This window comes from Mytilus trossulus, chromosome 12 (assembly GCF_036588685.1).
Source record: "Mytilus trossulus isolate FHL-02 chromosome 12, PNRI_Mtr1.1.1.hap1, whole genome shotgun sequence".
In the NCBI taxonomy this organism is placed as follows: Eukaryota; Metazoa; Mollusca; class Bivalvia; order Mytilida; family Mytilidae; genus Mytilus; species Mytilus trossulus.
Window position 1 is genome coordinate 33,350,616 of NC_086384.1, and position 14,312 is coordinate 33,364,927.

A 14,312-nucleotide genomic window follows, 5' to 3' on the forward strand; every position below is an offset into this window, starting at 1 on the left:
CCTGTTTGATAATAGCTTGAAATTTTACAACAGTTGCTGTACAAGGCAAATTCAATGAAAGGGAATGATCAGTTGTACTTCAATATATATGCAACCTCAATCAAATACATGCAGCAAAACAGATCGAGACTTGGTTTTGGTCATGTTTGAACTTTCATTTTCAGATGAGCTAAAGCTGAACTTAAATTTTTTCCACTAGAGTGTACATGCTATACTAATTCACATTTGAATTTATGTTGGAAGTCATTTAATGAAGGTTTACTACAAGAATTTCATAAATTAACATTATCAAAGATCAATGTAAATGTAGGTCAAGGTCAGATGAACCCTGCTAGAGAGATGTGTGTACCTTACAATAATTCTATAAACCAAATACAGTTGTCCTATTGTTAATCATGCTCATATAAGTATTTGAGAAATGGACACAAGATTGCACATGCTAAAATGTGGCCTTCTTTACTAATCATAGATATTATGTTGAAAGTCCTAAATATAAAGCTTTATTACAACTGTCACACAAACTTAACATTAACCAAGAAAACTAAATTTTGGCCAATAAACCATGAAAATGAGTTTAAGGTCAAATGAACCATGCCAGGCAGGCATGAACAGCTTACCATTCTTCCATACAACAAATATAGTTAATCTATTGTTTATAATTGAAGAAAAACAGACCAAAACAAAACAAAAAATGATTCAAAAGCAATGAACAATGAAAATGAGGTCAAGGTAGAATAAAACCTGCACAAATGACATATAGATCATAAAATATTTCCATACACCAAATATAGTTGACCTATTGCATATAGTATTAGAAAAAAGACCAAACTCAAAAACTTAACTTTGACCACTGAAGCATGAATGAGGTCAAGGTCGGATGACACCTGCCAGCTAGACATGTATACCTTACAATCATTCCATTCACCAAATATAGTAGACCTATTGCATACAGTTTAAGAAAAACAGACCAAAAGACAAAAACTTAACTATGACCACTGAACCATGAATATGAGGTAAAGTTCAGATGACACCTGCCAGTTGGACATGTTCACCTTAAAGTCTTTCCAAACACCAAATATACTAGACCTATTGCTTATACATGTAGTATCTTAAGATATGGACTTGACCACCAAAACTTTACCTTGTTCACTGATCCATAAAATGAGGTCAAGGTTCAGTGAAAACTGTCTGAAGGGCATGAGGACCTTGCAAGGTACGCACATCCCAAATATAGTTATCCTTTTACTTATAATAAAAGAGAATTTAACATTACAAAAAAGGTCAACTTTTTTTTCAAGTTGTCACTGATCCATGAAAAGGAAGACAATGGACATATATATGAAAGACAGAAAATAAGTAATGTAAAGCATCTGCATTCAAGGTATAAAGGATCCAGGTCTTCTGAAATATAAAGCTTTATATGTTTACACAGCTGCTGGATAGTTATCCCTCTATCTAGCATTCTTAGGTGAGACAAAAATCTGTAACATAGCCCATTTACTGGACCTTGACCGTAAACAACAAACTAAGAACAATTGTTGATGCTTGAGTCAGCAAACCTATTGCACATGCACCTCTGTCAATTTGTAAAGAGGAGCCAATTAAAAAGCATAGTTTCATAATCTTCTTGTAATAATATTAAAATGATTAAAACAAAGGTACATTTCCTAACTTCTTTATTCTAATACATTATATATTAAGATATATCAAAAATTTTATATTTTGATGATTGGACATATCCAAGCCAAAAGAGATGAGGAATAATTTCATTTCTGTCTTTTACACTCATATAATCATATGCTTTTGTGAAATGAATAATGCTGTGATACCCATCCCCTAAATGTTCTGATTTCTCCATAGCTGCTTTACAGTGATTTGGAGTAACCTCACAGTATAAAAATATTATCTGAAAATAAAGATGAAAATGGCAATAATTAATCTGACATTTTTATTTATGTAATCTTTAAAAATCACATCAATATCTGAATTTACTGTAGTAAATATCACCATTTAACATGTTCAAGGGAAATTACTCCTATTAAGGGTCATCTGATAATTTTTTCAAACTTGACAACAGTATTGTAACTAACAGGACATATAATTTTGAGTCTACTCATCTTTCCTCTAGCTCCTATTTGTAACGTGGTCATAGCAAAGAAACAACAAGTTCTATCTGATTTGACCTGAAACAACTGACCTGGCACCAACAACATTGGTTGATGGTGTCTAAAGCCACTTTCAGCTCTTTTGACTTTATTTCGGCAGTCATTTAAGAATTGAGTTGAGAACCTGCAATGCACAGGGTTTCAAAATTACAACCTGTGTTGACGCATCACTCTGCCACCAAGGCTTCTCAGACACTATAGGCTATCAGACTTCCACTAGTCCATTGAGGCAATATCAGAATGTATTAGATAAAAACATTCCAAGATTAGTTGGTAAAATCACAAAATAATTTATTGTCACATATCATTTATCAAATTAATATAAACATACTACACTTGGATGAAGTTGTTATGGTAGATTAACACATGAGGGAAAACATTATCATCCAATGAAATGAATGGATGATAAAATCATGATATAAGAAATTTGCATAAAGTTTAATAATTACTTTTGTTCCACAACACAGTATTCCAATAACTCCAGGACAAAAACAAGAATTACGACTTTCAAGTAAGAGCTCTTTTGCCAGCTTATCCAACAGATCTTCAGATAATGAGTCTATAACCTTGTTTTCTTTTCTCTCATCAATATTTTCATACAAATTTTTATTGTGCTTATTTATCTGAAATGAAATTTAACTAAAATCAAAACTTAACTAATTAAGGCAAACAAAAAAGTATGTGTGTTTACTGTCACATGCCGAAAAAAACAGGGTAGGTAGGTAGGGATTTTTTTAAAGATTTTTTTTACATTGAGTCTATGGGAGCAACATTGTGACTTTAACAGTGCTAAATCAAAACCAAAAACACTTTAGGGTAAGTGGTAAAAATAAGGGTATATATTTTTTTGGTCTTAAATTTATTCTAAAAGTCATATTGTTTCAAGCATACCTTTGTCTGCTATGCAATTTACTGTAAATACATATTTTTTTGCGATTTTTTATTATTTTGAAAAATGTGATAGGGTTATAATTGCAATAATTAAAACTTGCATTTTGAAATTTTCATGTTAATTAAATAGGATTTTCTCAAAATTGCCAAAAAAATCTAAATTTAGTTTAAATTGACAAAATTGCAATCTTAAATTTTAACAATAATTTCTGAATTGACAGTATTTAATTAGAATAATTCTTATGAATCAGACATTTTGTTGTTAGGTTGCTGCCCCTGAATTGGTAATTTTAAGGAAATTTTTCTGTTTTTGGTTATTATCTTGAATATTACTATAGATAGAGATAAACTGTGAGCAGCAATAATGTTCAGCAAAGAAAGATCTACAAAGAAGTCAACATGACCAAATGGTCAGATGACCCCTTTAGGAGTTATTGCCCTTAATAGTCAATTTTTAACCATTTTTCGTAAATCTTAGTAATCTTTTAGAAAAATCTTCTCCTCTGAAACTACTGGGCCAAATTAATCCAAACTTGGCCATAATCATCATTAGGGTATCTAGTTTAAAAAGTGTGTCCGGTAACTTGGCTAACAAACCAAGATGGCCGCCACGGCTAAAAATAGAACATAGGGGTAAAATGCAGTTTTTGGCTTATAACTCAAAAACCAAAGCATTAAGTGCAAATCTTACAGGAGGTAAAATTGTTGATCAGGTCAAGATCTATCTGCCCTGGAATTTTCAGATGAATCAGATAACCGGTTGTTAGGTTGCTGCCCCTGAATTGGTAATTTTAAGGAAATTTTGCTGTTTTTGGTTTATATTATCTTGAATATTATTATAGATAGAGATAAACTGTACACAGCAATAATGTACAGCAAAGTAAGACCTAAAAATAAGTCAACATGACCAAAATGGTCAATTGACCCCCTAAGGAGTTATTGCCCTTCATAGTCAATTTTTAAAAATTTTCATAAAATTTGTAGATTTTCACTAATATTTTCCACAGAAACTACTGTTATAGATAGAGATAATTGTTAGCAGCAAGAATAAAGTAAGATCTACAAACACATCACCAGCACCAAAACACAATGTTTTCATGAATCTATCTGTGTCCATTGTTTAATATTCACATAGACCAAGGAGAGCGACACAGGCTCTTTAAAGCCTCTAGTTTCTAGAGGTTATTGATGTGTAAACCCGGGTGATTAACTCACAAACTGAGTAAAAGTCAGAAGGACTTTGACTTTTATGTCAAGTTTGTGAGTTACAGACCCGGTTTACACATCAATAACCTCTAGAAAAAATGTGTTTAATCCTTATAATTCTTCAGCCAAACATACATGATTATTATTTACATTATTACTTTGATGGCTACTAAATGTACCATCAGAAACACAATGGCATGTCGTAACTAAGGAGTTCGCCACCATCTTGACTTTCTCAAAACTTAAATGTTCAATAAATGGAACGGAATCTAAAATGAACTAGCATCTACCTCAAAAACTTCATTTAAATGAAATACTATCGGAATTTGAAGCGTACAAGTAACGAAATAATCTTCCGTCTGAAAGTTTTCAATCGTATGCCGTTGTGTTTTGCCATGAAGTAAATTCGCCAAATCATTCGTGAAATTTCCCGGAATTTTATTTAAATTTTATTTTTATACATTTTCGAAGCTTAAGTGCATTTATTTTATTCTTTTTTTTGTTATATATGCATTAGAATAGAAACAACTGTTATGCAATTGTTTTATAATCTCAACTTGCTGAAAATCCCAGTATCCCTGCAAGAATGTGTATCGCAAATGAATAGATTACAAAAGTAGTTTCGGAAACATGGTTTATCGAAGTGTAAACCAAGAGAAAAAATTCTAATTGACCAATCCAATTCAAGTATTTATAGATATGCAAATGATATAAGAATTATTTATCAGTATACATTGTAACTACAAGGAATAATTTGTGAGTAGGGGGGCCAAATTTTGAAACATTATGATAAAAAAACCTTACATTACATTTTGCAATGAAGATAACTTTAAAGGCACTGTCTTTTAAAAGATAACTAGTATTTGGTTTATTAATTCATCTTAAAAAAATTAACAAAAAGAGCATTTAAAACTGTCAGTTACAGGGGTTTGATACTAGTGATGTCATTAGTGTTTGTTAACTTGTTATTGTGTTTTTGTTGTCACTAATACCGAGCTATATCATTCAGTTAAGTGATTTCATTGTACCTTTTCATTGTGCCATTTATTATCCATTGATCTACATAAAATGGAGAAAGGGTTAAGAGGTCAATTTCATTTAACCCTGCCACATGTTTATGCGTATTTTCTAAATCATCTTTTTAAGGTGTTTGCTTACCCCATTTACATAAACATTGAGAACAGATTTCGTTGACTGGGGTCTTTCATACTTGATATCTGCACCATATACCAACATCTCACCATTTCTTTCAGTACTATTTTCACAGCAATCACCTGGTCTAAAGAAAAGTCATAACACAATAACTACTACATACTGTAAATTATTGCGTGCATTTATTGTTGTACATGTGATTTTGTCATTTTAGACTAAAATGCGAATTTAATTTTTGCAAGATAAATGAGAAAAATTCTATTTAATAGCTCATATAAAAAATTTCAATATGCGAGTTTAAATTATTGCAATTTTAACCCTATTGCATTTTTATTCGACCGCAAAAAATATTTTGGGATTGTATAATGATATGATGTCTTCCTCATCTGTGTCGTTGTCTTCGTATTCTGAATCGTCATCATTGTCTGTGTCATCCGAAGACACATTTGGTGTCCAGACAATAACTCTAGTTTAAATGGATCTCTATGAAATTTAATGTGAAGGTTCAATGCCACAAAAGGAAGGTTGGGATTGATTTCGGGGATGATGGTCCCAACCGTTTGGAATTAGGGGCTCAAAAAAGCATTTTTCTACTTTCAGGATATTAACTTGTGTACAAGTATTTGTAATACCATAAGTAGAAGGTTTGGACTCATTATGGGAGTTATGGTGCCAACATTTTAAGTATTATGGGCCAAAAACTAGCATTTTTATAGTTTCTGGACAATAACTTGTGTGTTAGTGTATGGATCTTTCTTACATTGTAACACAAGTTTCCATATCACAAAAGGAAGGCTGGGAAACCTGTACTATGTCAAACAAGAATGTGTCCTCAGTACACAAGTGCCCCACTTGCTCTATCATTTTCCATGTTCAGTAGACCGTGAAATTGGGTTAAAAAGTCTAATTTGGCATTAGAATTAGAAAGATTATATCATAGGAAACATGTGTACTAAGTTTAAAGTCGATTGGACTTCAACTTCATCAAAAACTACCTTGACAAAAAACTTTAACCTGGAGCGAGACAGACGGACGAATGGACATACGGACGAACGGACGGATGCACAGACCAGAAAACATAATGCCCCTCTACTATCGTAGATGGGGCATAAAAATGTATCAAAATCCAAAATCAGACAGAATCAAGCTTGAATAGTGTGTCCAAATTTGTCACAACTGTTCAGGGTTCAGCCTCTGTGGTCGTATCAGGCTGTGATCAGCATAGCATTTTATTAGCAAATAAAAAATTAACATTGCAAAATTTTTTGAATTGACAGTAATCATTCCCTGATTTTTTCCATACATGCCATATACTGAGTGATAATAGAAACAGCAAATTCTATAGCATTTGGAAATCTTCAAATTTCACTTTAGAATTTATAAAAACATTTATTGAAAATTAGTAAACTCTGGTTTGTAGTACATCCTATAGTTTAAAGTTATCATTGTATTAATATAAAGCTACTTTCATAATAAAATATAGAAATGTGATATGATTACCAATCAGAATTATCCAGCAAAGATCAAAGGAAATAGATGTAAAGGTATATTTAGGTTTAAAAAGCCTTTTTAAAGGAGCAAACACACACTTTCTTGTCAGCTACATGTGTATTGTTGTCTCGTGACTCTTCAGCATTTATAACTCTTTATTTAACTTGTTTTGTATTTTTAATTATTTGCATGAAAAACACTTACATTGGTTCCATCAGAAAAATTTCAGTAAACTTCATAAAAAGTAACTGATAATCCCTCTCCTTCACTTCATAGTTATGACAGAGAGTATATAAAAATCTTTTCAGGTCAAGAGAATGGAAACGTTTCAAATTTAAGAACCATTTGTAAAATGTCCTGAAAAATAAATAAACAAAATTTTAGATCATTTTCTATATCACGATTACTGTGGATTCATTAACTTATGTTGGATATCAATTTTCGTGGATTTCGTTGTTACAGGTGAACCACGAAATTAAATGTTCCACGAATGACAAATTTTTTATAGGCTTGTATGTAAACTGCATCAAAACCAAAAACTAAATATCCACGAACATGCAAGTTTTCCCTTATCCACGAAAATTGGTACCCACGAAAATAAATGAATCCACAGTACAAGTTGTACTAAGATTCATCTTTCATTTAAGATTTCACGATTTCTTTATATCTATAATGTTGCGGTAACCAACAGTGGCAGATCCAGGAAATTGTTAGGAAATTCTTGTAAAAGAGGTACGAGAGTTGTAAAGTGTTATTCTGAAATATCTAATATTTTTTTGTTTTATTTCTCCGTTGAACTATTATTTGATATACTAAAATTGATAGGAGACGAGAAACATATAAATGAACTTCACTTGAACTTATTCCTTTCTTCAGTTTCAGTTATTGACAAAAATAATATAAGCACATATAGATGACAACTCTAACAAAACTGACACAATTAAAGACTTATGGGTATTAAAAATAAATCCTTAGTGTCTAATTTCTATTTTATTTTGCTTGGCTACAGACTTGTATTTGCACCTGGATTAAGCTGAGGCTACATTACATCAAATAATTCTTCTTTTTTTCTCTCTAAGGTAACTTTACATACATGTATTAGAATGGTACCAGCTGAACTAATTTTCAAGAAAACAAAACCTATATAAAAAAAATTCTGATAAAATGGAATAATGAAGCCGATTTTGAGAACAAAAGAAAGGATCATAGAGAATTCATATTTTTTTCTAATTTTTCTGATTAAATTACCCTGTATTATCAGGTCTGTTAATGATGAATTCAGATAATTTCTTAATTTCTTTGTTGATATCCAAGTTAAGCTGAAAATTGCTATCCTCTACTAATTTAACATCCTCCTCTGTTCTATTGCTAGCCTCAAATATACCAATGTTTTTGAAGGACAGTTTGAAATAATCTTTTGTCAATCTAATTAACAATTGTGTAACTTCAGGCAGGTCTTTGATTTTATCATTACATCTGTTTTCCACTAAAGAAAATAATTCTTCTAGAGAAAGATTTTTAGTATCATAATTAATTCCCAAACTTGTAAAGTCTAATCCTTTCCACAGTGTAAAAGGTCCAGAGTTTTGTGAGGTAGATTTGTTCATCCATAATTGAACTTTGAAATAGTTTTTTCTTGACGGGCTAGAGTCTGAAACTGATGAGGCTTAAATTAAAATATTGTTTGTTTGCAGTTTACCGACCGACCCTTGAAAATCCTCCCGACTGTGAAAATTTTATTGCTTTAAATTTGAAGAAATTATTTTTAATACTTCTATAGACAAGATCCGGAAATTCAGGTCCTTTCCGGAATTAGTTTAAGTCTAGGTCAATTACACGTTTTAAGTTAGGTTTTTCTCGCCTTCCAATCAAGCGTTCATGTGACCGTTTAATGATACAGCACATGGAAATTGTTTACAGGTATCCATGAAGTTATGGAGGACTACTTTACGCTGTCGTCTTCTGTCAATTTTAAGACTAATAACAAACAAACAAGTTGAATGGTAAACTGTTTATACAGATTCAGGCACATGAAATGATGTCTTTGATGATATCATTGAAGAAGAAGAAGAAGAAGAAGAAGAACTGACATGATAACTCATCTTTCTCAACAACTTTCTGTCTCAAACAAATCGGGTACAGAATCTTTTTAGCCTGACTTTATAAACCAATTTCAGTGGTTAAACAATTTGACAGCAGCTTGAAGTATGTCTTATTTTCTATAAATCGTTGTGAAGAAGACAAAGATGAAACCATTCCTCCATGAATTTATGGATACATGTTATCATGCCTTTACGGAGAAAGAGCTCATTTGAAATGTAAATGGATAGAGACCATGCCAAATCAACCCAAACTACACAAAGATGTAGAGAAAATGGATGATTAGCTTGAAAAATAAATAAACTATATATTAAATCTATCTTGGATTGCAATGAGTATGCTCCTTTAGGATAAGGGGAGTTGCCCCACTCATTGCAATTATTCTCTTTCTTTTAATATACAATATTAAATATACCCAAACTTTGTGGCCTGTGTGAATTGAATTAAAATAGGTTCCAAGGAGCTATGCTGCCAATTTTTTTATGCAGTCAAAACATTTCAGTACAGACCATTTACTTTAATGGGGTGCTATGGATTTCACCCCAAACTAGCAAGTTTTCTTTGGTTTTCATTTAAGCCTGTCATCAACATATCTTTCAAAATATAAACTTATTACATATATAATTAAATATTGTTAGAAATATGAAAACACTCTTTTTTTGAGTTGCCTTCTTTTCAATTGAGGAAGATTCAATGGCTGATTTATTAAAAATACACTCTTTAAAATACATTGTCTACTAAATCTTTAATATCGACATTTTTTCTGATGAAAATACTCTACTCATGAAAACATTCTAGTCAAGAAGCATATATGTCAGTGAATATATTTCTTTAAAACAGTTCTAGTCATTCCTTGTTTATAAGTGTTTCAGTATATAATAAGAACATATTTTATGTCATAAATTGGATATTCACACTATGTTAAAGTTTCAGTTTTGGTTAAAAAGTTTTTTTTTTATCTGACAATGCCTATTCATTTCATGCTGGTTTTCAGTGTTTCTTGTTTTTTTTTCTCTAAAGAAACTTGGTTGGTGTAACTGCTTGTTTAAACTTTTTGGCTGATAAAATAAAATATTTTTCCTACCTACCGACCCTCTAGTCTGAAGGTACAGTCGGAAAACTGCAAACAAACATATTTTTAAGGTTGGCCTGAAGAGCCTCTTTGTCTTTTTACTGTTCTCCTTTCAGTAGATCTAGACCTTCGTCTTCTTTCCATTTAATGCTAGTATATATACCTAAAATTAAATCAAAATTTAACTATTAAATCAATTTAAGTTTAATAAATACAGGGGCTGATCTGGCCATTTTTCAAATACAGGTTCAACCAAGGATAAATGGGGGGGATGTTCCAACCATATGTCCCCTTTCTAAAGCATTGATCATAAAAAATATTGTGAAGGTTCTGTGGAACCATGTGTCTCGCCTACTACAAAATGTCTAAGAATATAATTATTTTTTTTACTGAAATATAAAATTGAGAATGGAAATGGGGAATGTGTCAAGGAGACAACAACCCGACCATAGAACAGAAGACAACAGAAGGTCACCAACAGGTCTTCAATGCAGTGAGAAATTCCCACACCTGGAGGCGTCCTTCAGCTGGCCCTTAAACAAATATATATCTTAGTTGAGTGGTAATGAACGCCATGCTAAACTTTAAATTGTACACAAGAAACTAAAATTAAAATTATACAAGACTAACAGAGCCCAGAGGCTCCTGACTTGGGACAGGTGCAAACATGTGACGGGGTTAAACTTGTTCATGAGATCTCAACCCTCCCCCTATACCTTTAGCCAATGTAGAAAAGTAAATGCATAACAATACACACATTAAAATTGAGTTCAAGAGAAGTCCAAGTCTGATGATAGAAGATGTAACCAAAGAAAATAAACAAAATGACAACAATACATAAATAACAAGAGACTTCTAGCAGTTAATTTAACTGACATGCCAACTCCAGACTTCAATTAAGCTGATTGAAAGATTATGTTTCTACTGAAAGTCCATTTATAATCAATATATACAGAAAAACAGGAAATATATTTTTACAAAATTTCTGTTGAAATACAAGTCATGCATGTACTAGCTTTTGATCATAAACAAGCTTGTGTCCAAAATGCATTTAACTTTTATATATCTAGTGGATGCTAGGAATTAAAAGGTTCATGTGGACCCTATGGCTATAATGACCGTATTTTCACCTCAAAATTTACTCTTTAGTACAGACAAACCTGCGCATCTGTAAAAAAAATTCAGGCATATAGATATAGGAAGATGTGGTGTGAGTGCCAATGAGACAACTCTCCATCCAAATAACAATTTAAAAATTAAACCATTATAGGTTAAAGTACGGCCTTCAACACGGAGCCTTGGCTCACACTGAACAACAAGCTATAAAGGGCCCCAAAATTACTAGTGTAAAACCATGCAAACGGGAAAACCAACGGTCTAATCTATATAAACAAAACGAGAAACGAGAAACACGTATATATTACATAAACAAACGACAACTACTGTACATCAGATTCCTGACTTAGGACAGCCTTAGATAAGATAATTTCAAATAAGTTTTATGTTTTAGAAAAATAAAAACTTACCAGAAGGTGCCAAAATAAACTAAGTTGGGAAACAGGTTTTGGAACTTCCCCACCGGTAATAAATTATAATTGAAGTGAGCAGTATTGATTTACATGGACAATAGATACATGACAATAACTGTGCACCTGAGTGGACCATATCAAGATAAAACTCAACTGTTTGTTAATTTAACCATCTTCTGAAGGGACGAAAAAAAATGTACGGCAAAATCCAGTTAAGTTATGAATTTTCTAAATCATACAATGCATTTGAATTCTATTTATCTAGGGCATGCTATGTCTTAAAAAACGTTTCCAGAAGCACAGGTTTGCCTGTACTCATAGTAAATTTTGAGGTGAAAATACAGCCATTTTAGCCATACATGTAGGGTCCACAGTAGTTCGAGATTACTCTGACGTCCAACGGCTGATTTGCCATCTACATATAGTGGCAGCTGAGGGTGAAACAAACATTTTTTTTCTCAGGGTCCAAAACAAATTATTTTTTTCACCAAAAAACTGGAAACAAACTTTTTTTCCAAAATAAACCATACCCCCCCCCCCCCCCCCCCCCCGAAAATCAAAGGGTTGCTGCCTAAGTCTGTGTACACAGAGTAGTTTTTGAAGTGAAAATACGGCCATATTTTTCCATTTGTTGTGATGAACCTTAAACCTAAGTCGCCCTTTTTTCAACAGTTCAATAGCAAGATTGTGTGCTGCACTCAATCTTTTTTTTATATATGCCATCAGAGACATATAATACAATTGTATTATATGTCTCTGATGCCATAAATTATAAACAAGCAAAGTTTCATCAGAGACATATATGTCTCTGGTTTCATCATTAGCAGAGACATATAGGGAGCGGCCATCATTTGTAATGGAGAAACAGGCACACACACAAAAGTACAGAACGACGAAAGAGGTGATTGTCATAGGTTGTCTGTCGATAAATCGACGAGGATCTAATAAAACAAAACACTTACTTTGTAATAATCTTTTCATAGAAAAACAAGATACCTTATTAGACAGGGGAACGAGACTAATACAACTGTGTCAGATACCAAACAACTAGCTAGAGAGAAAATATGTTATTTTGTAGTATCATCATGGCTTAATTTGACATGGGAATTTGACTGATTTTACATTTCTGATGAAAGTTAAGTTCGGCACCTTGGAGCCACCAACATAAAGTGTTATTTTCAAATTAAATATATTCATGAATCTTGTTTATAGGTCAAATATATGTTCATATGAATTTATATTCACTATCCCCAGAGACATGTATACTAAAGAGTGTATTTATATGTGAACTTTAGAAATAGTATAGAAAGTCCCTGCACAGCGTAATGAAAAAACATATACATATATTTATTTACCACTCTTGACGAAATTTCATATGTGTCGGTTGATATTTTGTCCTTATGATGATTTATATCGGCATGAAATGTATGAGAGGATGACCTGTTAATGCATTAATACCAATATTGCTTAAATGTGTTGGACTGATCAGTAAAAGAGCAACACATAGAAAAAAGAAGATGTGGTATGATAGCAAAAATGACAACTCCTCACAAGAGATCAAATGACACAGAAATCAAAAACTACAGGTCACCGTGCGGCCGCAGTTCATCATGAGCAAAAAAGCCAATACCACATAGTCAGTATAAAAGGCCCCAAAATAACAAGTGAAAAGCAATTCAAAAGAGAAAACTACCGGCCTAATCTATGAAAAAATAATGAACGAAAAAAAAACCCATACAGAATGTGACATGTCAATATACCAAAGAAATCATAAGATTTTTTATTTTCAACGCTCGAAGGATAAAACTATCATCTTCTAAGTCCTTGTTGGCACCTGTAGAGGTTATTTTTCTCTGAAAATTCCTTTATTCGATAAAAAAAACACTTTTCTTAGTCTCATTTGATCAGACGGATCTGGAAATCATCGTTTTCTTTCATATGTTCATGACGTCTCGGTATCTCATCATATCTCAGTGAAATGACATTTCATATTTTTTATTCAAACTTTATTTCATTTTAGGGTAAGGGGAGTACCAGGTTGTGGCTTATTTCGGTACCCTACTTAATCATGTTAATTCATCTTCACTTTTATTTCGTTAAAGTTGTTTTTAACCGTCATCATCATTTTTTTTTTTTTGCCAAAATCGAGGTGTTGTTTTAAAACATGTTAACGGACACCATATTGTCCTCCCTCTCTAAGAGAAATGTTACAAATTGTCCACTTAAAAATATCGTAGACATATCATCATACATCAACATGAAATATAGACGCTTAAAAAAATACCACTTTCTTTCCTCTGTCGGCAAAGAAAGGTGACGCATAAATTATAAAAGACTTCTTCGTGCACCTAGATCAATCGGAAAATAACACTCTAGATACATTTGTTTGCCGTCTTCAAATTCGTCTAGCGCTTGTATTTAAAACATGTCTGAAACTGAAAATGGGTATCTTTTAGGTTCTACTAAACCACTTTCGCATTTTCATTTTTTTACAAAAGATTTCTCTTGGATCTATTCGTAAGGAATATTTATATTATGCCTTTTAATCGATATGACATGTAAAGTATATAAAATCCCTTTCTTAAACATATTTGTTGCGAGTAATAGTAGAAAGTACCCTCATTTTACACCTGAAATACGTTATCTCTCTTTCCGAATGTCAAACTTAGGAAGTTATTTATCAACGGTTTGTTTGACCAACCTGCA

The 14,312-nt window shown here is 32.2% G+C and overlaps 1 protein-coding gene across 1 annotated transcript; it reads right to left on the minus strand.

Annotated features, from left to right (window-relative positions):
• Window positions 1–1,696: 1,696 nt before the first annotated feature.
• Window positions 1,697–12,659, minus strand: LOC134692378 (uncharacterized). The gene is made up of 7 exons (XM_063552828.1): window positions 12,569–12,659; window positions 10,156–10,240; window positions 8,154–8,566; window positions 7,110–7,262; window positions 5,421–5,541; window positions 2,615–2,788; window positions 1,697–1,906 (listed from the first exon to the last, which is right to left on the minus strand). The coding sequence occupies exons 2-7, from the start codon at window positions 10,219–10,221 to the stop codon at window positions 1,697–1,699; spliced, it is 1,137 nt and encodes a 378-aa protein (XP_063408898.1). The 5' UTR covers window positions 10,222–10,240; window positions 12,569–12,659.
• Between the last annotated feature and the right edge of the window lie 1,653 nt (window positions 12,660–14,312).